General features: G+C 38.1%; 1 protein-coding gene across 1 annotated transcript in view; it reads right to left on the bottom strand.

Annotated features, from left to right (window-relative positions):
- The window catches only part of CUBN (cubilin), an 83,495-nt gene that overhangs the window by 39,334 nt on the left and 17,266 nt on the right, over nucleotides 1–26,895 (bottom strand). The window contains exons 20-31 of the mRNA XM_053467029.1: nucleotides 26,564–26,729; nucleotides 25,940–26,165; nucleotides 24,046–24,176; nucleotides 18,584–18,770; nucleotides 18,097–18,254; nucleotides 16,571–16,752; nucleotides 15,903–16,059; nucleotides 15,302–15,489; nucleotides 10,130–10,289; nucleotides 5,914–6,095; nucleotides 1,948–2,122; nucleotides 1,625–1,806 (exon numbers count right to left, since the gene is read on the bottom strand). Of these exons, the coding sequence (XP_053323004.1) occupies nucleotides 1,625–1,806; nucleotides 1,948–2,122; nucleotides 5,914–6,095; nucleotides 10,130–10,289; nucleotides 15,302–15,489; nucleotides 15,903–16,059; nucleotides 16,571–16,752; nucleotides 18,097–18,254; nucleotides 18,584–18,770; nucleotides 24,046–24,176; nucleotides 25,940–26,165; nucleotides 26,564–26,729 (2,094 nt within the window). The remainder of the gene's footprint in view (nucleotides 1–1,624; nucleotides 1,807–1,947; nucleotides 2,123–5,913; nucleotides 6,096–10,129; nucleotides 10,290–15,301; nucleotides 15,490–15,902; nucleotides 16,060–16,570; nucleotides 16,753–18,096; nucleotides 18,255–18,583; nucleotides 18,771–24,045; nucleotides 24,177–25,939; nucleotides 26,166–26,563; nucleotides 26,730–26,895) is intronic.

Below are 26,895 nucleotides of genomic sequence, written 5' to 3'. Positions count from 1 at the left end.
GATGTAGAAAGGAAAGGAGTCCCCGCAGGAAACCACAGGGTCTTCCCAACTGACACAGATTAGCAAGAAAAACGTGGAAGTCTCCCATAACAGGGGAAGTGAAAGGCTGTCCAGATTTCCTTGCATATGTGTGCATTATAATCTGCAAACACGTTTCTACAGCTAGGAATCAGCCATAAGAACTTCGAAACATGTTTTCCCATCCTCACAGCATGCACACAGTCACACAGAACAGGGATAACTTTTGGTGTTGAGCTGAGTTACTATGAGATAAGGCTTCCTTTCACGGGAAGGACATGGGGACCCTAGAGGTTTTCATCACAGGGTCCTGTATAAGGCATAACACAAAGCAGGGGCCTCTTGTAGCGTGGGGAAGCTGCATCCAAAATGTTTTTGGATGAACACTATTTAGAGCCACTGAGTGGCTCTTGGTGTCTTCTCATCCCCTTGTATATGGAAGTACTAACCAAGGGGATACAGAGCTAGCCATGGCTTTCCAAACTGATCCCCCCCAAAAATTCATGCAGTGGCCCACCAGTCAGCTGCCATACCTTAAATCTGTGGACCACTCACAACACATGATAATTTAATAAAAGTTTCTCCAGCGCAGCTCAAATGCCATCTCTGAAGATAATAGATGCTTCTAAAATACATTGCCCTTTTTCCTTAGATTTTTTTTTTTTTTTTTTACCAGAAACGGTCTGTAGTTTAGAAATCAATGTACAATTTAAAAAGGACCTTTGTCTATCCCAATAGAATAGCCATTTAAGAGAGATTCATGAATGAAGTTAACAGTTTTGGACTGGCCTTTCTGTAACACACACTCGCTTTAGAATGCAGACACTGGAATACACGCACGTTTCCCATTTCAGAGACACATTGTTTCATGTGTGGCTTCCCGTGCCTTTAACACACGAACACAGGGCTGAATCGCAGTTGATTTCAATAGACAAAATGGATATTGATAGCAGAGTAGTGTCTTTGTCTCTGGCATTTACAGAAATGGCAATAATCATAACAATAATGCTATTATATCATAAAAATAAAGACATAACCAGATATTTTTATATTCCTTCTAATCGAGTGGAGTCAGTTGTTGTTCACTGAATCACACACGTCAGTGTTAAGGCCTAGTTTATTATTTCAGAATAATGCCCAAGTTTTTTCCCCAGGGACATTTGCGGGTTAATGTCACCAACCCCACTTTTCAATGTGGAGTAAAAATGGAGGAGCTGGGCCAGGAAGCCTAGACTAGGGACTAAGGAACACATTACATATATCAACAACTATGTTTGAGTTATATTTTACTTTATCTCTAATGTTGCTCATATATTTTATATAGTTTGAAACTTCTCGTAACTGACTTGTTTTTATGTAATTTCTATGCAATATTGTATTCTCATGATCATATTAAGGACTTTAAGGATGTTAAGGAGTAAGAGAATACTCAGGATAAATGTTCCTTATAATAAATACTGTAGTTTAAGATGATTCTTGGAATCCGTTTAAACAATTATCTAAAATATGCCTAACAAATGCCTAAATCATGGAAACAAGAGATGAGAATGTATGTAAAGCATACTTAATTAAAGATACAAATAAAGCAATGGCCTTAACTACTTACAGAAACAGAATCATAATTGCATGATCTATGAGATTCAATATCAAAGTCTGTGAAGTTGAGGGTGACTCGGTGTCCGCTGTCAACTCGGATAAGCCAGGAGCATTCTGTGTTGTCATCATAAGGCCTTGGATAGTTTGGAGAATGGATCTCCCCACTCGATGCCTGAACCACTCCTCCACAACCTGAACATTGACACAACACAATGTGACTGTAAGTACAGATACATTTCCCAATGCCTGATAGAAGAATGCGGCAGTAACATTCCAGTATCGTCAATATGCCAACAGCTTCCTCTGTCTATAATAATAGAAAAGTCAAAATACCTCCAGGAATTTCACGCCAAGTTGCATTAAATCCTCTGCCACTGACGTATGCGTCGCTCTTGAATCGAACTGTGACTACATTGCCGGTACTAGAGACTTGCAGTGGATTCCCTGGAAGTCGAGGTGCACATAATTGAGCTAGTCTTGGGGAGGATAAGTCATGTCCACCATAAATCTGAAATGATTGAGATGTTATAACAAATACACGCTGAAACTTTGAATAGAATGGATGAACTTGAGTTTGGAAATGTGTAATTTAATCCTGGATGATCCACATCACTTTTATATACATATACCTGGCTTCTTAGAAACACAGTATTTGACATCAGATAAGAACGTTTCGGCCCATCTAGGCTCCCCATTTTTCCTTAATTGTAGATTCAATATAGCCAAATGCCTACCCCATGCATGTTTAAATTCCCTCACTGTATTAGCCTCTACAACTTCAATATGTATTTTTGCCTATATCAATAGCCATTATTTTTTTAATGAATAAAAATGTCAGTAAATACAAAAGCATTGAAAAAATACAATGAGCTCTACAGTTGCCCGTCTTTTTTGTTTTGCTCATGATTCATACCCAATCTTCATAACAGGATGCCCAGCCTAATGTAGTATTATCTTGGGACATCCACCCAGTGAGTACAATTTTGGAGATTGCAGGATAAAACCTGAATTGTTTTCTTTGGTTTCAAAGGATATGGGATGCTATTAGAAGATAAATTGTCAGTAAACGTTATAATTCCATGATAATGTGCACATCCCATACCACCACATTTACATACGTGCATTTATTACTATAACTAAATGGTGGATGTGTCACTCACTGTATTAATGGTAATTTTATATATATATATATATATACACACATTTATACATACATCATGATATATGAGAGTAAGTTCAATTAGTGAGATGGCTTGAGGAATCCCATTGATTGAAATATGCATTATACAGGGCCATTCAAGCTATTCTTGCAGTAGAGGCTCACTGGGGATGGCCCTTCATAATGTATAGTGACGTTAGCGAGATAAAGCTTCAGCTCTCCTACAAATTCTCCAGCCACATACCTCTTTAATGAATAAAAGCATACATAGAAAGGCTTGTTATCAGAAGGATCATTTCTCTATGTGACAACTGCTTCTAATCCTTGATTGATAAATAATATCATTTTTAACCCTTTGTTATACATTCCAATTTTTCTGACATAGCACATAGCCCTATTTAATGAGTGAAATCAGTACATAATACAGACAGACATTAAATGTTGTTCATTAAATATTATATACGTATATATTTCCATTCAAGCGGACTATAACATGCATTGGTGTATATTCTGTGATATACGTAGCAGTCATTATTAGATATTTAGACCTTCCCACAAGACAATAATACATTTCTGTGGAATGTCATAAAATACAAAGTATTTGAAATAAACTTGAACTAAGCTAATGCATGTCAGCTAAGTCTTGCTTTACGCTCAAAAAGCCAGCGTTTTGCAGACAAAACTCTTTACTCCTGACAACTTGATTGAGACACTTTATTGTGTTCTATGTTAAGGATCAACACGTGGCGCTAAGCATGCATAAACCCCAGGAGTCATGGGACATTAGTGACCCTAAAACCGACCCATTGTAAGGAGAAAATACATATACTGCTGCGGTCACTTCTATGCATAAACGTGACTGAGTCAGGTACACACAATATTTGTTTATCATAATATGAGGGTACTTCCTGTTTTTCCACCATATTAAGTGATATCACTTCCAGTCTCTTGGGTCTTCCTGAAAGAAGCATATACTTTCCTTTTTTGGTCACAGATAAGGAAAGGCTTTCCTGTGAGTCCTACTTATTTGTAATTAATTCAGTATATTGGGCTATGTGTTTCACTTTTTCATTCTCTTTCTGCTATCAAATTGATCGGGGAAATGCATTTGCATCTGGAATTCATAACATCAAGTTTAATGCTTCACCTCCATTATTTGCTTGCTGGTGTGACTTAGTGACACTGTCGAAAAGTGAGGGCAATTTCTCTAAAGTGGTCCAATCTATGAGGGTGGTCTCTGATTTTTGTGGCTTTAGCCTTAAAGTGACTGTTGGAGCCAAAAAGTTCTAATAAGAACTTTCATTAAAACTGGGTAGAAATTGTTACATCAGCAACAGGTGATATGACTACACAAAATCTTCACAGTGTTAATATTTCTATGAAGTCTTAGGCTCAGCTAATTTATAAAATGTTATGTATGGTAATGGCTCTTTAGTGTTATCAAACCCAATAGTTTGTAATCATTTACACGTGAGTAGAACAGAATCAACCAGAACTGTTGGAGGGTTAATATTTGAATAGATTTATAGTCAGCACAAAAGGTAATGTGTCACTTAGGAAATAAGCTGATGCAGTAAATGAGTACTACCTAGAAAACCTTAACGAGCGTTACTGTATATTAAATATAGTTTCTGTGTTCTGAAATGATTCGGTGTTTTGAAGCCAGAGGTTTAATCTGTTTTCCCCATCTGCTTCTGCCTTGTCAGTCCCATTTATTGTTAGGTTCACATCAGCATTCCAAAGTTCTGAGAGCGATAAAAGGGGTTGATTTACGTGAGACGGCAAAAAGTTGTTTAGTGATTTAAAAAAAAAAAAAAAAAAACACTATACACATATATAATTACTTACAAAACACACTTCTACCTTATACCGAGAGTAATAGTATCGAGTAACAACATTACAGTATAGCCCTATAATCTGCTGTGCCAGCAAAGTACATAATAATACATTAGTTGTTATCATAGTTAGCGCCAGAAGGCTAGTGCATGGTCAGCATATTGATAACTCTGTCCTGTGTGTAACAAGTACGGCATGAACCCCCCTCCTCTGCTTAAACGTGGCAGTAAGTAATGGTACACAGACGAGGAGTCCTAACAAACCACAGATTTCCACTCAAGTGCGTTGTTATTATACCCGTGTGACTCCTGCAAGCAGAGAAGATACTTAATGTTGATGTTCAGGAGTAATGTGAATCTTTTGGCCCATCTGTGCACATGTTAACTCACACACAGCACAGCTCCTGCGAACTTAAATCCTCACTGGGAGAAGCCCATGCCTGGCCTCTAACTTGGAGGTGTACTAAGTAAATACTTTAAAAAACAGGCCGCTGCTGTGAGCCCCTGAAAAATGCTTGGGTACTGCTGCTCGTTTTGCCTCTGTGGACTACAGGCTACCATTTTGACCAATCCACCTGTTTTTGGCCACATTCCACTTTTATCCCTTCAATACCATAACTAAATTGCAACTAATTATTTTTCATTATGGCATCAGAGAGGTGTCAATCAACTCCTTTACCTTATTTTAGTGAAGAATGATAACACAGTGGCACATTTTCACTAGTAATCGACTGGAAAATAGTTTAAAGACAACTACCTAAACTCTTTCAAAATGCAGCCAGCTCAATGTCTTGAAGCATGGTGATTCCTGCCGTGGATGATCTATCACTCGGCGTACTATGAGCCCAAGTTTCCAGCTTATTGTGTTACGTAAAAAGGTGCGCGCAATATTACTGTTACACTTAAGTCAACCACAGTGCTCGCGGGAAGCCATCCATTACTCTTAATGGCAAAGTGTCTAAGGGAACCAACCTGTTTTAACCCCCTAAAATCAGTGCTGATGATAACCTACCATGTGGGGCTCCCAGTCAGCAGTTAAATGAAGATGAACAACAAAGAAAAAAACCCTGCAATAGCATACGCTACGTGACATTGTATCTGCTGCATGTTAAACTATATACTTATTGGGATCTCAACTCTTCTTTTTTTTATCTTGCAGTCTACACATTTCTTAGCAATCGTAACTTCTGGAATGTGGATGTAATTTATTCTCCTGACTGTGCTAAATACTGTTTGGATGGCAAAACTCACTGTAATCACAGCAGAAATCAATGTTTATTCAAATTGTAAAATTGTATGTCCTACCTCCAGCACATCGTAATTACACGTTGAATGAAACTCTATACTGAACTCCATAATTGTGATTTGGATGCTGCTTCCTGGAGATGTCTGTATGTACCAAACACATTCTCGATTATCGGGGTATTTCATTGGGTACCCAGGACTGTTAAAGGAGCCATTTGGACCGGATAATTCGCCACCACATCCTAAGGAAATAATAGAAAATTGTTTTAGTGTTTACATGAATTAGAAAGCAAGACATACACGTCACTGTCTGCCCGGACACTGCAAAGTGACATGAGAATAATGGGTGCATGCTTCACTGATACAATACAAATTCTACTTGGTATAATACTTTATATAGGAAAGGCGTGTGTGATGATGTATTCATTTACTCTTTGAGTGCGTATGAGTACAAGAGAGGTCTGTAATGTGTTTCCAACTGATTTGACAATTGAATAATGAAGGAGACTGCTGCAAATCATTAAAAATAATTTCAGATTTTATTTAACTTGTCTTGGTCACCATAAAAATGTGGCATCTTTCCATGGAACCCTTTGAACAAATAAGTACTGTTATGTTATTTTACCACCTTCTTCCATTGCTCCGTGGTCCAGTTTATTTGCTCGTGTGCCCCTTGTAGGTGCTTTTTGGCAGTGGACAGGGGTCTGTAGATACAACAAACTGCGATGCACTGTGTGTTCTCACATCTTTCTATCAGAACCAGTATTAACCTTTTTCAGCAATTTGACTCATGTTACTGATTTTTGGCTATTACCATTGCAGTTTTTGGTACCCTCTAGTTCTCAGGGGGTTAGGGGAACTTTATAAAGCATTCTTTATAATGTTTCTCATGCACATCTAAAACAAACCACTATTGTCTTTCTTAGTCATACTAAATTCCAGCAGAGCCTACTTATATTTCCAGAAGCAGTAGGCAGTATGTGGTGTAAATCGGCAGTTATTATGAGCAAATGATCCCCCTTTGGAATAGTACAGTGGAAAAAATGAGGAGTCATCCCGCTTTCTGCTGTTTCCTTAATGGAGTGCACTCTGGACGCCTACTACACGAATGTAAATAATTTCCCACATTACCTTCTTTTCAATACCCTATAAATCAACATCTAGCCTTTCTCCATGAGAAGACAACGGGTCACCCTAATTTTAGGTAAAGCTGTAAGTAGTCAAACATGAGTTGAAATTTAAGGTGCTTTTGTGGCTACTCTGCTGAATTTAGCACGTTTAAAACTAAATGGAACCTTAGAAAAGATCATTCCCACCTCTTTCCAGAAATAGCTATTTCATCATGTAGAATTTTGCCTCCCTTATATTTTTTTTGTGAAATGCTTACTTGTCATATGCCACAAAAGCAGGCATTTATAGGCTGTTGCTATAGAAACTTAAGGGGTTTCTAAAACATTTCTCTGTTTATTGCAAATAAACCTTCAGCTGAAATAGCAGATCTACCAAGATGAATTTGCTCAATGCACTAAAAAGCTCAAATAGTGGAACAGCACCTTCAAGAATCCAGGCGACATGTCATGCATTTCCCCCCCCGCATACTGATCCTGGTCCCAGGAACTGAAAGAGTTAAACTGCCACTTTATCTGTGAATTTCTGCACTATGATGACTGCCCTAATAATAATAATAATAATAACTAACCAGTATTTATATAGCGCCTTTCTCCCAATGGGACTCTCTTAATTAACAAGCGGGCAGCTGAATAATAGATGCTAATGAATTATGTTTTCCCGAGAAACCTGGTAGATGTCTCTAGACATCAAAATGTCTAAAATTTGAAATACACAATGTTGATGAGTCAGACTTCTTGGCACGATACAGAACAACATAATGATAGGAAGGATATTTGGCTCACATGAAAGGGCTGTTTCAGGGTCAGTCTGACACTGTAAAGCATTTTACTGCTTAGCAAACAACTGTGATGCCAATCGGCAGAGCTAAGTGCGGTGATACCTGTGAGCGCTCCTGGTTTGTATTAAATAAACACCAATAAAGTATATCTCTCCAATGAGACTCAGCATACTGATTTTATTTTGTAAAGCAAAGTAAAACTCAGCTACCTCTAGTCATCCAGATGATATTAGATAGCAACTCCCATCACCCCTAGTCTCTAAAAAAATGAATTTGTCTTAGTTGAGTGCTGGCTAAATTAGGGTGACCAGGTATCTCTGTTTCAAGGGACAGTCCCCAATCTGAGGCTTTGTTTCCTATTTATTAGTACCCTCGGAATTGTCCCCTTGACTTATTTAAAAATAATTTTGTTTTTGATTTAAATAGTTAAGTTTTAAAATCCAGAGCTAAACAAATAATGTTATTGACTAACCTCTATGAATAATATAGAATGGATAATGAAAGTGGGACGATAAAGTGGGACGATATATATATATATACCTTATATGTTTTTATTGTCACTTACACTTTCTAAATACATTTTATTCTTTAGACCAAATACAGCGTACAATTCTTTCACTGTACATAACTTTTTGGAATCATAGACTTTTCTATATTAAAAACCCCTAGAATGCGTTTTCAAAATATGCCTAAGCATGATGTGAGGCATTGTCCAGCAATAGTAAGAGTTATGACCCTTATCCAACAACCCATATTGTTACATTGTCAAGGTAGGTGGTCTTTCCAAAAGCCTCATACACATTAATAGGTTGGATAACATTGCGTTAATGCACTGAATGTTTATGATGAGTGGTTAATGATTCCAAATTTTAGGACTTTCTTTAACGTCAGACTTTGCTTAAAACTATAATATAATATAATATGAATGCAAAAAAAGGAAAGGGTTTTCTGAGTCAGAAAATGTATTTCGGGAAATTACTGCTACATAGTACAGCGTTACAAAAATGTACAAGGATCCCCAGGGGGAAATTATATAAAAAGTCTGGCCCAGGCGCTTAGCAACCCATCAATAAACAGAAGGTTTCCAAAAAACCTCCCATTCCACCGCTTTACACAAAAATGTCAGCAATCACCACAGATTGTACAAATCTATGAGTCATTCATTTCATGTGGGCCTTCAACAGCTTCACAAAGTACAGTTTTTAGGGTCTAACAGTAATAAGCACTTTCTAACTCACAGATATACACAATTTGGCTATCCTCTAAAAGGGCTGATTGTGGGGCGTTCACCGCAAAATGAAAACACAGACTACAGAAATGTTTCAAAAAGGAACATAAAAAGAATGGTTTTCATTAAATCATGCTTTTTGTAAACATTGTATGAATAATGCAGGCTGTTGCTTAGGGCCTCTTATTAGCCTATGGGGCACATTTGTCTATGAGGGTCATCTAACCTATATATTGAGTCCTTCTCCTGCACATACCTCCCAATGTTAGAATTTCCTTTTAGGGGATATAGTTTAAGGCATGGCTAGAGAACAGAGACTTTTTAACTTTTAGGTCTGCAGAACATTGTGATAGACTCACGTCTTTCAAACATTTTAAGAAAAGACAGGCATCAGAGGAGGGAAGAGAGACATAGTGATTTAAATCTCAAAGGGTGACTTTTGCTCTTAAAGCGTATAGTTGGGAGATATAGCTGTCAACGGCATATTTATGGGCGTTACAGTCTTAGGCCTGACCCAGTGCAATGGCTCCAGCACCCCCCAGACCCACAATTCAGTAGATGTCCCTCCAATCATCTGTCATCTTCTTCATGGAGAGCTCGTCTGAAGAGCAGTGGCATTCTCTGGCTCCAGTCAGTACAATCAGTGGCTCCAGTCATACAATCAGTGAAGACACACAAGCACTTCCTCAGTTCCAAGCCAACGTTGACACCCTTTATTTCTGCACAATTACCCTTTGCACTCCTTTGTGTTTGGGAACTGAACCAGGCCATTTAGACCTTGGTCTTGTTCATCTAGACCAGAGCCATAGCTGTAATGGAACAACTATTGGGCTCTCAAGCATCAACACAATATAAAATTAATGAAGCACAGTAAATAGACCGCAACACTTTTTGTGCTGTTGATCATTGCTGCTTGAAGTAGCAGGACACAAACTAATTTTCTTTCATACCTGAAGTGCGTTCTAAGGCAATTTGTAGTTACAAATTGAGTGTTTAGCCCAATTAATATGTTAATACTATTTATATGCTTTTAAACTGTACATATTTTTTTATTTTATTTTTCTTTAATTGGCATCCTAGTTCCACGTTTGTGTCCAATCCTGCTTGATGATAATAAGTATATATAAACTGTACCTTACCATTCATATACCACAGGATCTGAAACCCATTTCTGACAGTTGTTTCATCTGAATGGAAAACCACATGGAGATTTGAACTGTTCGTATTTCCCGAAGGGGGCAAACTTTTGCCACAATATGTTCCAATTAGTGGAGCTTGGTCATTAGGTCCGTCATACAGCTGAAAAATAAAAGCGTAAATATTAAAATGTATAATTATATAATCATTCATTAATTTCTCTATAATTATAGTCAGTATATTGTTTGATTTGTAGCATTTGACTAGTTTGCATAGGCTCCCTTGCCCAGGGCCCATCATTACCAACAGAGGCGCACAAAACTTCTGCCCTTTTGTCTCTTATTTACCCTATTGTGGATCTAAATGCCTGGGCCTCTGAATATGTCATTTCACATGTGACATTAGAACGCAGTGCCATTATATTATAGGTGTATATTTAAAAGATAAATAATCTGTTTATATGATAACAAACATCTTGCACATGGCTGGTTATAAATAATTGCAAGATGAACTAGTAGCAGATCAAATGGTACATCCTCTTGTGCACCAAGGACCTAGGGGTCCCTACATTATGCCCCTGCCAACCAAGATCATCTGCTGTTCATATATAGAGAGGATTGAGTGAGTCTAGTTGTCGTTGCAGAAGCTATGTGACTGATATCAAAAGCTCTGTCTTAAAGTAGCCCAGGAGGTGGCTAGCAGTGGGCAAATTATTGATCAGCTTCTTTGAGGCAGTAGATCATGCCAAGGGCTGCCATTGTCAGAGACTTTAGAATTATGGGTTTTCACATAGTTTATTTTATGTAATGGTAAGGATACCAAGACTGTGCTGGCACAAAAAATGGGCTGGATAAATGTAAGATCGCCAACACTAATGTCCCCTGTTTTCATTTTTTTGTTTGCTTTAGGTTTTAAGGCCTGTGATGTAGGTGTTTCTTTGATGTAAATCTTTAGTAAAATACAATTTGCACCCATGTGCTCAGAGAAGCCAAGGAAACCACCAAAGTTCTTAATGGAGCTGAGTGTATTACCGTATAATTTTTTTGGGTCGTCAGCACATACACAAAAGCAAACCACACAAAATTGCTGTATGTATTTCACAATCTATGTGACAGGCTTATGGTATATAAATAACGTCCTCTTAACCTCATGTGTACAACTAGGTTACTATGGCAATAACATGTTTCGCCTGGCTTTATTTACTCTGGCTGTAATCATGCCTTTGAGTGGAAATTTAATGTTGGAGAGGTAAATATTTCATGATGTCATAGGAGGTATTGATATTAATAGTTATAACCTGTGTTCCATAGCGCACACCGTTAGTGCTGAATGACAGAATTTCCATTTAAATACTCGTATACTTGCGTATTTCAAATCAGTAACAGACGAGACTTGGATGCACAAGACTTCATCTAACAGGACAACATTATGAGACAAAACCAATTCTGATTACTCAGGCGTTCCTGGCTACCTCGGCTAATGCCAATCAGTCTTCTGCATTTCAGTAATAGACAGTATAACCACCCTATAATCTTAAGCATGGCTTGCTTTATGTTATAGTAATGCTAAAGAAGTATAAAAGTACGGATTAGTTGTATTGTCTGAAGTATTTTCTTATAAACAGACCAGCTTCTGCTTGGGAATGATGGTAAATGAGTATAGATGTAGAAACTGAAAAGCCATGGTAGGCGTGAGAAAAAAACTATTTTTCTTAATTCTAAGTGTATTTATTCATATTAAGCTGTAGTTAGTATTATTGAAAACCTTTAAATTGTGTCTGTCTATTGCTGATGCTGAAGAGCCATCATTATAGGAGTTATGTATAAATTAACTATGCTAAAAAAATGGTTAAAACATGAAGGAGTTGGTTTATCAGAGATGGGATTGGAAGGAGAGATACAGATTCCACTCACAGTTTTCACTATAGATTATGATGGCTCCAACCAAATTTCTCTAGCACAGCCCCCATTAGTTCAGGTGCCAAAATCAGTTGGTGTGGTGGTGGCAAGAAGTGGAGAGGTGTCAGTTCCAGAGGCGAGTGTGGTCAGGCAGGACCAAACATCCGCCATACTGGAACAGCCTTCCTTAATGCGCTCAGATTCAGAACATCCAAAGTGTCCACAGAGGAGCTGCAACAGCTCCCTAGGTCTGTCAAGGGAGATCAATGCATCTCCCCTACATGTTTTTTGATCAGTGGTGCAATTCTCTTGGGTGCTGCCATAGGTTTAACCCAGGGCAGCGCTCCCAGCCTCTTTCGCGTAAGTAGGCAGGTTGGAGAGATCAATGATCTCCCATTTTACCGGCCCATTGTGCAGTGGGGGGGGGTCTTGATTGTTCAAGAAGGTTTTGCAGTGGGTGGGGGGACTACTGTCCCCATGACCTGCTGCCATATGCCTAGTTGGCTTAAGCCTGGATATTTCACTGCTCATGATCTCAACTGCCCAAAAAGGTATCCCACAGAAAACAGGATTGTTGGGAGTTATGGTAACATGGGAGAGTTCTTGAAAGTAATAATCTACTCAACCGTGCATTATGCAAGGCCCACATATCCCATTCTGGGGAATTGTTCTTCTTAATGCATAGTGAATAGTGAAAGTACAACTCCTTTGAAGCCTCTACTGCAAACTCTCTCTTTCATAAACAAAGCCTACGTCGAAAAAATACACAGAATTGGGTAATTTACATTTTTGTCCCAGTTTTATATGATTAGCATTCATTGTTATAAGGCGCACATTTTTACAATTGGGCTAATCCATTGCACTTATTTGTGCATAAATTAAAAAATACATGAGAATTCTTTGGGAATATTATTTATATTATATTATAATCATTCTTCAGCTTATAGTAAATGCAAAAGAGGGAAACATATGTAACAAAGCACATGATGAACACAGGATCCTATGTTCAGCACCTCTTATTTTGGTCTCATAATATCACGGGGCATGTGGTATCCATGTCTACTTTAGATTGTATTAACATCTTTTTAATTGATCACTTAATACACAACAGCCCTTTATTTCAAATTACTGACACCAGAGTCACATTACTCTGAGTTGGCAGGGTGTGGTAACTGACTGCCTTTTTCCAGAACTAAAATATAAAAAATATATATAAAAAAACTAGAGAAATGACTCATTCATGCCACAGTCTAAAAACCGTCACAAATCATGCAGAATAGTTCTGCATTTTGAGGACTTTTTCAAAGCGTATCTTATTTATCAAACACTGCAAACTCTATTAGGACTGTTGCATGATCAGAAGCTTCAGGCTATCAGAACACACAAAGAATACATTTAAATAGCAAACTCTGCCACGTACAATACTTTAATGCAAACTCAGCCAAGAGGAGAGAACATTCAATAAGCACCACGTAACTGAAGGTTTAGTGCAATATAATCAATGGTTAAGTTCTTTGTCCTGGCTTGCAGGGAAAGCCATACCATGCCAACAAATGCCATTCCATGCAAATTCATTTCTAATTGCAATATTTTAACATTTTATAACAAATGTGAACTAGCGCTAATACTTTGCAAAAGATCCAAATTTGTCAACATCCATTATCTTGAGCATATGATTAAAAAAAAACCTGTGATGTCATGAACTACTGAGAAAGGAACATCTGAGCAAGAGTGGGCTGGGAAAGAGGGTAGTGGGACTGCTGGGATGCTCTGATTTAAGACCACTAACTGAAGCTTTTTGTGTGTTCTACTTGCAGTACCACATATAGCCACCAGGCTTAAAGCACCATTTACATCCCGACTGGGTCTTTTTTGTGCTCCTTTAGTACACTATATATTTTGGACAGGTCCAGATAGAATGAGCTAAGTAAGTAAGTAAGCATGTTCCATGACACATGTTTTCTGCTGCTTTATAACAGGGCCACTTGACTAGACCTGCCTCCCCAAAGCTGTATACTGCCAGCCCCCCAAGGTATTAGCCACTAGGGAAGGATGCTATGCTAAATTTAGGAGGATGATTGGTTTTATGACATTTTTGTAACACTTCTGTACATTTAAAATATACTATATCAGATTCACCGTGTCCCTAGTAGAAACTGGGGTTAAGTTGCCATCCCGTGTGGCAATACAAATACTTCAGCATTAAAAAGGTTAAAAAAAAAACCCAGTACATTAGAATGGATTTTAATAGCTGCAAGATACATTATTTCTTCTAGAGGGGAAAAGTCTGAGTGAGAAAATTATTCTCAAAATATTTTATTGAAATATAAAAAATAAAGTCCATTTTTTTTATCTGAACTTTATCCGAATGCAATAACTTTTTCCGGATAAATCATACTATGTGGATTGCTGGTATGCATGTAGAAGTTGTTGGCATCCGGTCTGCTACCACGATGAGTCAGAGCCTCTATCTCGAGCATTAAAGAAGAAATCAAAAAGCTTTCTACATTCCTCCCACCACAGACCTTTTCTGTTATGCAGTCACGCATTTCTTAAATTACACTTTTTAGACAAATCTAACGGAGACTGAATTTAGGCAGCAGACACAATAAAAGCAGCAATAATTATTCAATTCAATTTAAATAGCCGAAAAATAACTTTCCCTAAAATACCCTTTTAATATGTTTAATTATTTAATTAAAGCTTATTTATTTAATGTTCTTAATTTTACTTAAAAGCAATTGAGAATGGATATGAAGAGATTGGTATGTGTGGGATGTGCGTGTTTATATAACTGGTTTATATTAAATGATATATCACATTGTTCACCTAGCTAGCCAGCGCTAAATGAATCTACATGATATTGTGGTCTGGATTAACAGGCTATTACTGGCAAGGTAAGTCAGGACATTTCCCAACCGAGATATCTCACCAGCATTATAACATTATTATCACCCCTTAATTCATACTGGTACAGGGTTTGAAGAGCGCCCCTCTCTCACGAGCCTACATTACCCATGAGTTTACAGTGACATAACCCTATGCTCTCCATTCCTGGCAATATTCACTTTTCGTACCATACCAAAAATAACAGGCGATACCCACTCATAGGAGCTGCACACCAACCACAGGCCAGAAAAAAACTTGCTTACGAAAAGTTAGCATTTTGGAATTTGTAAATAAATCAGCCTGTTTTATTACATAATCTGTTGCCTACAGATGAAAAAGCTCTGTTACCCAACAAAGATAAAATTCACTGCCATGTGGCCATCATACCTTAACATAATCATATCCACAGCTTAAACTGCTTTCTACATCAAACGTTGTGAATGTATAGTTGATTGTATTCCCAGATGTTGTTTGTATGGTCCAGTTACAGTGTTGGTTCAAAGGATACGAGTTGGGATAATTTAAGCTCTCCAAGATTCCATGACTACGGTTAGCAATTACAACTCCGTCACAGACTAAAAGTGGAAAAAACTAGACTTAGACACAGAACTGAGCACTTTTTCATAAATAATGAATCAAAATGTCACCATATTTATCTTGTTACAGAGCATTGAGCAGCGCATACATATACAGTATATTTGTCAACATAACAACATTGATAAATGGTTAAATTAAGTAAATGGGAGAAATTATTAAAAAGATTCATTTTTTTCAGGCGTCACAGCTGAACATTTGTAGGGAAAGAATAGGTAGAATCCATATATAAATCTGTAAGTCTGTAAGGAAGTGCCTTGCTTTTAACCTATGGACGCTGAAATGTGTGTCAGAACTGGCACAACAATAAAATAATGTCCCCATCTTCTCCCCCACCATTACAATGATATACAGAGATAATGGCAGCGAAGGAGTTTGATACAGAAATACTTACTTTGCATGTATGAAGCCAGGAAACCACGGTATGATACAGAATTATCAGTTCTTAGCTTTACATAGACATTGCTTGCAGTGGATCGGATTGGATCTGGCAGTTGATTTCCACAATACTTTGCCAGTAACTGTGAACTTGTGTTATTGCCATTGTAGAACTGCAAAATAAACCCAATGTAAGCAATCATACAATGTGTAAGACTCACTCAAGTGACCTATTTATTAACATAAGTTTACAAAGAACAAGTAGTTATCCTCTGATACTCGAAGAGCGAAGATTTCATACACAACAAAGGAAGGGATTCTTTACAGTAAGGACTATAAAGGTATGGATTTCACTGCCAAGAGAGGTAGTGCTATCAATACAATAGATGCCTTCAACAAGGGTCTGGATATTTTTTTTATAAAAGCAGAACATAAAGGGCTATATCTGATCAAATAAACATTAATATTATAGAGCCACAGAGAAATCCGATTGCCTTTTGGAGTCAACAAGGCCCCCCCCCCCAACTGGCAAAATTAAAAAAAGTTTAATTGGGGTTTTTTGTTTGCCTTCTTTTGGGGTTAAACTTATTTGATTTTGGTCTTTTGTCAACCTAAATTACTGCTACTACGTTAAGTGTATATTTAGAAACTGTTGCATATACATGTAGCAGCTGATGTACTTACAGCAAGATAATCATGACGGCAGTTTAAATCAGTCTCTAAATGAAAATACTCAAACTGGATTTCTAGGATGCTTCCACCAGAGGCTTTCAGCAGCCAGTAACACTCGGAGTTGTGGTAATATGGCATGGGGTAATTTGGAGACATAAAGCTTCCAGACACTGATGTAAGGGTCCCACCACAACCTGCAAAACAAAGAGAAACGGCTGTGTAAGGTGTGGCAGGTTTCATGCAGCCTCCTGGGCCTGGCACCATAACAATCTTTAACACAACCGTAATGTGTCTTACCAGGCACACACTTACCCTGTCCATGTGGAACATACACTCCATACTCTCATTCCGCAAGCACACATGGCAAAGGATCGAGCTGAGCCACCTCATTGACACTTCATTGTGCTCTACTAGAGTCTGAACATTTAGAAACAAAGTTTCTTTTCATGCAGATCCATTTATGGCCTATGATAGAGCCTCCATGCGGAATATGTTTCTTAACGCAATACTTTCTGTTCTCCTTCAATGGTCCCCCCCTGGTCAGTGGGACTGAACATGATTTATCAGTCTTGTTGTAAGGTTCACGTGTTTTGGGGTTGTGATACTACTAAGCCATTTGGTTGGTTTGGGGTAAAGTTGCCTGACACTGTTACAATGTGCCGAAAGTACTTTTCTTCTGTCCAAGTAGAATGTCTTCAGCAACAAAGACTTTTTTTTGCCTGAGACTTAACCCACGTGATGGGGTGTAACTTGTGTCTGGGAATTGCTGAAGTGGACTTAATGATTGTTGGACATGTCCCAGTCTTGTGGGTACATTGTCACTTTGTGGGTCTGCGGGTCTGCCATATATACTGTTTATATAATTAGTAAATATATTAAAGGTCACTAAAAAGTTACTTCAGTTCTGTGTATCAATAGCACCATGTCAACTCCAATCTATTTAGAAGATGCAGTAAAATGTCTATGATAATTAAACTCCATGCATGCACAGTGATGAGATCTTTGTATATGTAGAGCAGAAAACCCCTGTGTAAGCTGGGAACACTGAATCGAAGTTTCTTTTTAATAATATAGAGCCAAATGAAAACAGTATATATTATGTTTTTATTCTTGGTGATGTAGCATTTTGATAAATCTATGCCAAAATTAATGGGTTGCAGCTCTCCGGGCTCTTATGGTGGCCATAACTGATACAATTAAACCCAGGGGCTTCCACTCAAGTAGTCCAGCAATAAAGCAGCAAAGAAAAGTTTGGTGGACAACCCTTATTAACAGAAAGGAAATTTTATGGAAAACCCACAAATGGAGCACAGAAAGGATGCTGGATAAAGTCCTTATTACTCTACACACCCTGTTTACTATACGTAGAACTTCAAGTAAAACACACAAACAGCCTCTGGTAGTGGGCCAAAAACTTTAAGCCATCCAGGGATAATTGCCCCCTGCCCTCCCTTGCACATACATTAACTTGCAGCTTTACTACAATCCATTGGTGTAAATGCCCAACCCTGGCAATAACTATATGGATGTCTTTGCACCTGTTAATGCGCTGTCCCAGTGAGCCGAGAATCCACTGTATGTGAAACTCATGTCGCTTCTAAACTTGATCCAAAGTTTGTTGCTGTGGGACACAATTACTGGAGGTGACTGAGAACAAAATCGGCCGATTAATGGGGACGTTTCGTAGCCTCCATCTCTAAAATAAAAAATATGATGAGACATGAAATTATTTCAGACAGTGTTTCCTTTTGTCCCCATCACCCTGCTTTAACTTATCGATACCCAAACTGGACACTGAAAATCTCACTGAGTATAGTCTAATTATTTGGCTCAATCACCAAGCCAAGCCTGCAAAGCACATTGGAGTAAATGATCAAAGAGGAAAACCAAATTATTCTAAAAATCTAAACAAATGTATAATTACTGGGATATCAACACTAACAAGTGCAAGTAAATTAAAGAATAGATTTTAGCAAAAATGTACAGTGTATATTGCCAAGAAGGGTTCTTTGTAAGTGGACTTACCTGACTTCCACATAATCCTTTTCACATTTTGTGGTGATCTCCAAGATAAAACGAGTAAAATTCAATACTATCTGTTTGTTTTGCTCCACCGTGATTTTGTAGACACAATCCTTATTATTGGGATAGTTGTCAGGGTAGTTTGGAGAGGTAAATACACCGGTTGGTGCTGATGATGTAAAATCACAGGCTGTTGGAAGGAAAAAAAAGATGCTCTATGTACTTAAAAAAGGAACGAGGCAAAGATTTTCATATAGAGCTATTACATGGAAACAAATGGAATTATCATGCTGACTGCTCCCCATTTAGTACAAGAATTTGACTTTTTAAATACACCTTTGAGTCTAACAGCTGTATTGTATAACTAAAAACAGATTCTGTCAGGCTTTACTGGGCTTGGCTCTTGACCAAGCCGGGATTTTATTTTTATACTTTAGATTTACCATCTTCCGTCGTTATTAGTTAACAAAGTTTGGTGCAGTGGCATTCTTTGCATCATTATTATGACCAATTTCCTAGTAATTTATTTTGACAGTAATCCCTAAACTGGTAGCCTAGAACAGTCTTCTAGAAGAGTCTTGTATCATGGTTACCTAATGACTGTGGGTTAATCATTTTATTACCATGTTACCACTTGCCTGGTGGGCTAAATCTCTTGTGAAGTATGCATAATGGCCTCTCGAGTGTAGCCAGCATGTCTAACAATACATATATTTAAGGGGTAGAGAAGACTAGAGTTGATAGACTACGACAAACTGACACATTAGGTGGAGAGAGCCCGGCTCACAAGAGTACAATCTTGAAGGAATGGGGTGAGGACAAATATAAGGAATAGAGAAAAGTGAGAAGTAGTGTGGTGGTTGTATCAGTGACACGGAAGTTCTAGCAGCTAAGATGGTAGACCTCTATAACCAAGTGGGTTTTGAGATTTTCCTTAAATGATGGGAGGGAGGGTGAAGGTTCGGTGGAAGTAGCACAAGGAATTCATAAAGACAGTCAGAGAAACAAAGGAATCCGGTTTCCTAATCCTATAGTATAACATTCTATACACTAAATAAATATAAGGATTATTAAAATAGGCATTATATATGCACACCTTTTGTGTATACCATTGGTGCAGCCATCCCAACTTCCCATTCTCAGGATCCGCATGATTCTCCGTCCCCATTAGGTAGGGTAATCTTTAATGTGGAGCAAAAGGGGCAGCTTCCATGGGCTTATCATAAGGAACAGAGGCCGCTGTTTCTAAGGTAATAGCTTCAAGCTGTAGGTTTGTGCAACTGACCCCAAATGAGCTGCACAAACCTTCACCTTGCAGTAATGTGGAAGAGATTTAGGAGGAGGCTTGTCCAGGGCCTCATTATATTTAAAGATGGTCCTGTCATCTTATTATCTCTTCCTGACTGTTAAGTTGCTGATTTTGGTTGATTGGCTCAGGTAACCCTAAACCTATAATGTTGAGAGGAAGGAGGGAAGACAACTCGGGGACCATCTTCATTTCTACAATGTTAACTTTTAAACAAAACATCTAAGTGGCTTTAAATTTCTTTTTTAATTACACTCACTGTATAAGTAAGCATGCTTTTTGGTGGCTCCTGAACAGTAAGAGACTGGCTTGTAAAGTAAAGAAGACCAAGGTTAAGACGGCAGGTAGAAGTGAGCAGGTTAGGTAATTAAACGTGTTTTTCTCCTGTACTGTAAATTAAACCTTTAATTTAATACAAGTAAGGTTTGCTTAATTGTTTTCTTAAGATTCAAAGAATGGCACCTCTAAACAAAAAACACAATATGCACAAGCTTTAGGTTAATTTACTAATAAATTTAGTTATGGTAAATTCTGTGGTAAAAGCCCCCTTTTAATGCTTGTAATCTTACTAAGCGATTTCACTCCAGGGGCGTTGGAGAGACTTAAACAGAGGATTCGTTCACAGTGGGCGTTATGCATGTAAATGTCAAATGATGGAAGGCATTCCTCCTGAAGATTAACTCATCACATCAAAAATGCTTCTGTATTTCCTTCCTCTCCCACATTGAATTAAACTATAGACACCTACAATCTGTTCCAATTCAGTATCCTCCATGACATTAGTCTAAGAAGTATAACTGCTGAAAATTCAGTAGTCCGTACAAATTGTGAATGCAGACGTGAATATAATGCCACTGAGGTACATAAATTACTAAAAATAAGCCTAATTGAGTAACGTCTGAAATATTAGAAGAAAAACAATTATTTTTGTCCTTTACAGGGTGCCAGTGTTGTTCCAACTGACCTTTACGTTTTTTGTGCTTCTATGCATTTACTGCCATGAGCCTTATAATGTAGCTTCCTTGAAACGTCTGCCGTGAGCTCACCCTCTTCAGGCCAGTGGCACCATTATGCCTTTTGTAGGAGGGAGAGTGGGCAGGTAATGCAGATATGAGGGAGATTATGGATTGACATTACATTTAGAGAAAGACATGTTTACATTTTAGCATACGCCAAGCACCGGTGGGCCAGCTCATGACACTGTACAAAACTTGCCTTACAAGGAAGGATATGAGGGCATTAGGAGCCGGCGAGTCAGCTGGGGCCTAGTCAGACTCTGTCTCACCCAGGACCACAGGGGCTGATACAAATGTCTGATTATATCCAATACAGAGGTCATTGCAAGCATTCTTCTGCATGCAATGACCTAAAAACAAAACGATATATTTTAACCAGATAAGCTCTGGCATGTGCTCCTACCCTCCTGCTAGGCCTAACTTGCCAGTAGACTCAGACCCTCAAAAGCCTTTGCCAGGTGTAAGAGAGTTGGAATGCTACTTGCTTCTGAAAATGCTACTTATGTACCATCTGACATGGCGGGATGCCCACCTATTTCCCTCCACTTCTCCCACATTCAGTCAGAGACGGCCCTAGGGGTTCTAGCACACTTGGTTAACTACATCTCTGGTTCTTTCTCCCCCTCACACAGTATGTTTCTAGAATATGTTACATGTGTATAATTGTTTAGGGTAGATGTATACTGCTTACATTCTTGCTTATTTTAAAAAAAATCCCAAAACAAATAATCCCCAGGTTTTTGGGGAAAATAATTACAAATTATGTTAAATACCCTCCATTAATGTAACTGTAAATTCAAATTGTCCATTCAACACAATTTCGTTTATTTTCCCACTATTCAGGCCATAGTATTCATTACCAAAGAAATACTGCAAATATACTAAAAGACCCATCAGGACTGTGTTGTTGATACATCTGCGCCAATTAGGCAGCTCCTCTCATCTTTAATATTCGTGTTCCTATAATGTGATGAATCTATCTATTGTGCAACAAAATTGCTCAATACTCTTAATATTGTTTTATATTTTCGAATATTAAAACTGGGCATAGTCGCAGTGGTTTGCTGACCTCACAGATGTTGTTAGTTAATCTTTTGTGTGTCAAAGCTACATTGCTCCAGCCAGCCTCAAGGAACCGAAGGGTTAAAGCCGTCCCTTTCATCCCTCGGTTCAGGGATTTCTGCCAGATCAATTTTTGGGGAATAATCAGCAGCACGCAAAGCCTTGTGTTAAAAAAGTTCTTGCGTGGGCACTTGGAGAACAACATATTATTTGTAAAATGTGGTCTGGAACTGAAGACAGGGTTGATTGATGAAAAAATTCCTTTCATATTTTTTCTTTTGTTTCCAGGCCACCCTTTTGTATGATTAGTATAATATCTGATGACTGAAACTTCATATGTTTTGTTGTTTTTATCTAGAGATGGATTAGTAAACATTTCCTAGGGTTCCTAATGCCCGAGGCAAACTATGTATTCACTATCGCACTCACACTGGAGTAGATGGTGGCTTAATGTTAATGCAGATCAACAAGCAAAGCCCAAAGTCTAGTATAGCCCCGGATCAGTTTATACTGGGCCACTCACCAGCTCTGGCTACATTTAGATGGGATATACATGAAAAAAAAATCCTAACATGAAGCCATATACCCGTGATTGAAGGTATTTTCAAAAAACAAAATTAAAAAACTGATAAGCGTTAATTATTTAAATCAAGAATCCTAAAAGTAAAATAAATATAAACATATTTTACTGATATGTTTTCCACTTTATAGCCATCTCCAAATTTTTACTTTAGTGCTAAACACTGGCTTTTTTATTTAAAACTGGGCATGTTTGCAGGAAAGAAACAGAATCCAAATCCTTTCATAGCTACATAACCGCAGGCATTGAAAACTCTTTCTGGAGCCAATGGCAACATGTGGTATTATTACTCTGCAGCAATGAGAAGAAAGTTAGTATAAAGGTAATTTAGAAATGATGGCCATTGCTGTACAAAGTAAAAATAACTACATCAACATTTACCATTTCAGTTACACTTTAGTTAAGGTAAAAGCTACCCATTTATCAGATTCTGTTTATCCCAAAGTTTGCGTAGCCAATAATTATGGTGTCAATGCTCTTGTAGATGACAACATAATGACAATGACAACAGTTCACCTAGGGAAACCTATATATGTTTTTTACGTTAAGCTATTTTTTGTTTGAGTCAAGCTGTGTGTCCTATAACATGATATAATCGCAATAATACAAAATAAAAAGCTTGAACAAATTGGAGGTTTTGCAAAAAGTAAAAAAGTTGCAGTAAGAACATATCACTTTACATCGAACCATAATAACCATGGAAAATAATCAATTTCATTATTGTTATTACTATCCTATAATCCAAGATGGTTGGATGCCTCACTGGTTATGAAGCAGTGTACCAAAAAATAACAAGGTGTCAATCTCTACACAACATCCAAAGAGACCAACCTTTGCAATTTTTCCTTTGCTTTGCCCAAGACTATATGAATGTAGCGTACAGCACCCCATCAAGTGTATTTTCCATTGTAAACCTATTATCCACTTGTCTGCCATAAAAATGTACAATTTGGCTTGTGTTTTTAAAAGACCACTTACTCAGTACTTTAAACCAAGAGAATCATATGCCAAAGACACATTATTTGTTAACCTTAAAGTTGCATTACTGTGGAGATAGAAGCAGGACTATCAACCTCCAGAGCATGTCATGTTAAGGCACCCTCCTTCAACACATCACCAGATGGCCATGTTGGAGCACAGAGTTTGATAAATGTAAAAGTCAGTGGGCCAGTCAGGGAAGATTCTCTGATTTTCTTTGGCCCATATTGGTGCACCTAAGCATTACAGTGAAAATTACGACTATCCGTCTTAAAATGAGACAGTTGGGAGTTATGCACTGTACACTTTTACAGCAGCCACTGCCATTTTTGGGGAATGGTTCTGGTGCACCCCCCCCCAAACAAGCTCTTATCTGATGATGAGTGCTAATTAGTGGACTACCATTTCATAGGTGGTGTGCAGAATGTCCATTCTTGAGTAAATAACATGCTTAGTTTCTGAATATTTTTTTCAATGGATTTTAGGAGGCACATTAAAGTAGAAGAAAGCAAACATTTTTTACCTGTAGATGCATTTATTGCTATGTAATTAGCTGAAAATCCCTCAGTAGCTGTAGTACTATCCGTGACTAAGTGTACCATCATTGTGTTGTCACTACTGGTAATCGATGGAGGAATGGACCGTCCGCAATATCTGTAATATAAGTAAAAGCATTGAATATTTCAATCCGAATGCACATAGCATCCTATGTCGTAATCTGTATTCCATTTGGTAAGGCGTTTTTATTTTACTTTACTAATATATTTTTACTTAGTTTTAGAAATAGAAACACTGATAAATAATGAAAAAAGAATAAATGATGATATTGAAAAATACAAAGTTGGATTACTTTTCCTATTCTCTAAAAATAGACCCTAATTCTGCATTTACTAAGGAGATTCTCAAGAGGAGTTTTTAACAGCCATAACCCCATCTTCTCCAGGATTGATAGTTAGTTCTTTGTGTTTAATGCTTTGTTTGGATTATGTTGTTCTTATTATTTGTTAAGGGAGTTAATGCTTTCAGAGTGCATAGGGTTTAAGACATGAAATGTGCTAGCATCAACTCTAATCGACCTGCTCCTTTCAGAGATGTACACTTTGATAGGGTAACAACATAGTAGCTACCAAATTGGCACATCCGGTGAGATAGCTCAGTTATTATATACCCAGATTGATAAGTGAGTTCCATTGATGGAGTAATAAGTGCCCGATTCAATAAATTCCAAGAGCGCATGCTAAAAAGCTCTCCACTGGTCAGCCATAACATTATGACCACATGCCTAATATTGTGTAGGTCCCCTTTTGCCTCCAAAAGGCATGGGCTCCACTAGACCTCTGAAGGTGCACCAGGACGTTAGCAGCAGATCCTTTAAGCCATGTGTTCTCCCGGTAAAGCGACGCACTCGGCCATCCACTTGATGTCAAAGAAAAAAATATTCATCAGACCACACCACCCTCTTCCATTGCTCAGTGGTCCAGCTCTTATGCTCACGTGTTCATTGTAGGCGCTTTTGGCAGTTGACAGGGGTCAGCATGGGCTCCCTGACCTGTCTGCAGCTACGCAGTCCCATACACAGCAAACTGCTGACACCTTTCTACCAGAACCAGCATTCAGTTGGATTTGACCACACGGACCAGCCTTCACCCCCCCCCACTTGCATCAATGAGCCTTAGACCCCATGACCCTGTCGCTGGTTCACCGCTTTTTCTTCCTTGGACCACTTTTGATCCTGACCACTGCAGACCGGGAACACCCCACAAGAGCTGCAGTTTTGGAGAGGCTCTGACCCAGTCTTCTCGCCATCACAATTTGGCCCTTGTCAAAGTCGCTCAGATCCTTAAGCTTGCCCATTTTCCCTGCTTCTGACACATCAACTTTGAGGACATAATGTTCACTTGCTGCCCGATATATCCCACCCACTGACGGGTGCCATGATAACAAGATTATCAGTGTTGTTCACTTCACCTATCAGTGGTCATAATGTTATGTCTGATCAGTGTAAATACTGGTTGTTACGTTACAGAGTTGTTGCCAAGCCTGCAAATTATCCGTTTTACACTGTTGTACAAACGTTATTTTAAAAGACATTACATAATTAAAGAGTTGTGAAGTGAATTGGCACATAGACATCTTTTATGTAATGTTTTGTGTACTGGTATACTTACGACATAGGTGTCCAAGAAAGGGTAATTTACACATCAGAACAGCTATGGCCTACTGATTGTGTATCTCTATATTATGTTGTATCCTTGTGCTCTGTATCTTAAAGGCACCAGCATGGTGCCTTTAAAATCTTGGTTATGAAACAACATATAAAAATAACAACTTTCCTTATACATTTTTTATGTTTAAAGTATTCCCATTTTTTTTCTTTTGAATTTTCAGTTATATAGTATAGAAACATGATAGCATACCTTCCAATCTGGTCTCCTATACTTCCGGTAACATTGCTATAGACTACCAGGTAATCATATGAACATGTGTGAGAAAACTCAAGGTTAAATGATGTGAACGTCAATCGTATGATATTTCCAGGAGGGACTGTGATAAACCACATACAGTTAACTCCATGTGGGTAGACATTTGGGTAACTAGGGCTATTAAATGCACCTTCCAGGCCAGTAAGTGTTCCCCCACAGCCTGCCAAGAAAAATGCACATTTAGAAGACATATAACAGAATATGACCATGAAATAGAATACTGATTTCCTATGTTACATTGCGTGCATGGTTTAGAAATCCTACGTATAATGTAAGCTTCCAACACAGAACTAACCATAGTGATACAAAAACGTATCGATAATTGTCTATAAAACCTCAAAACTCTGTATATTTCTTTAATGTCTAATTGCTGTCATATATTATTTCACCGAACGTATAATCCTACACGGTGCCAGTTAAACTTATGTCTGCAAACAGCCAGTAGTTCATAGGACCTTATAAACTACCCCTCAAACCCAGCAGTTGTGGTTTTTATAAAAAATATCAATTATGGAAGAAAAATCGTTTGAAAACAACCTATAAAGCAGCCAAACTCACCCTCTATCAGGGAGCTATATGTAGCTGAGAAGCCCCGGTTAGTTTCTGAGGCATCGGTGGTGAATTTAATATACAGGGATCTCTGTGTGGAGTGAGCTGGTGGGGGTACATCAGGGCCACAGTATTTCCCAATGAGTGTCGATTCTGCAGAAGGTCCATCTCTTATCTAAAAGTAAAACCATACCACACACCTTGTAATAATACAAATTATTGAAATTGGAACACAAGACAACGATCTATCAAGAGGTCATAATCTAAAACTAGTGGGACAGAGTCTTAAATATATTATAAGGAGGTTTTGCGTTAACGTTTGGCTTGTCGGCCAAATGCAG

This window comes from Spea bombifrons, chromosome 5 (genome assembly GCF_027358695.1).
Source record: "Spea bombifrons isolate aSpeBom1 chromosome 5, aSpeBom1.2.pri, whole genome shotgun sequence".
Classification (NCBI taxonomy): Eukaryota; Metazoa; Chordata; class Amphibia; order Anura; family Pelobatidae; genus Spea; species Spea bombifrons.
This window is presented reverse-complemented; position numbering and strand designations above follow the sequence as displayed.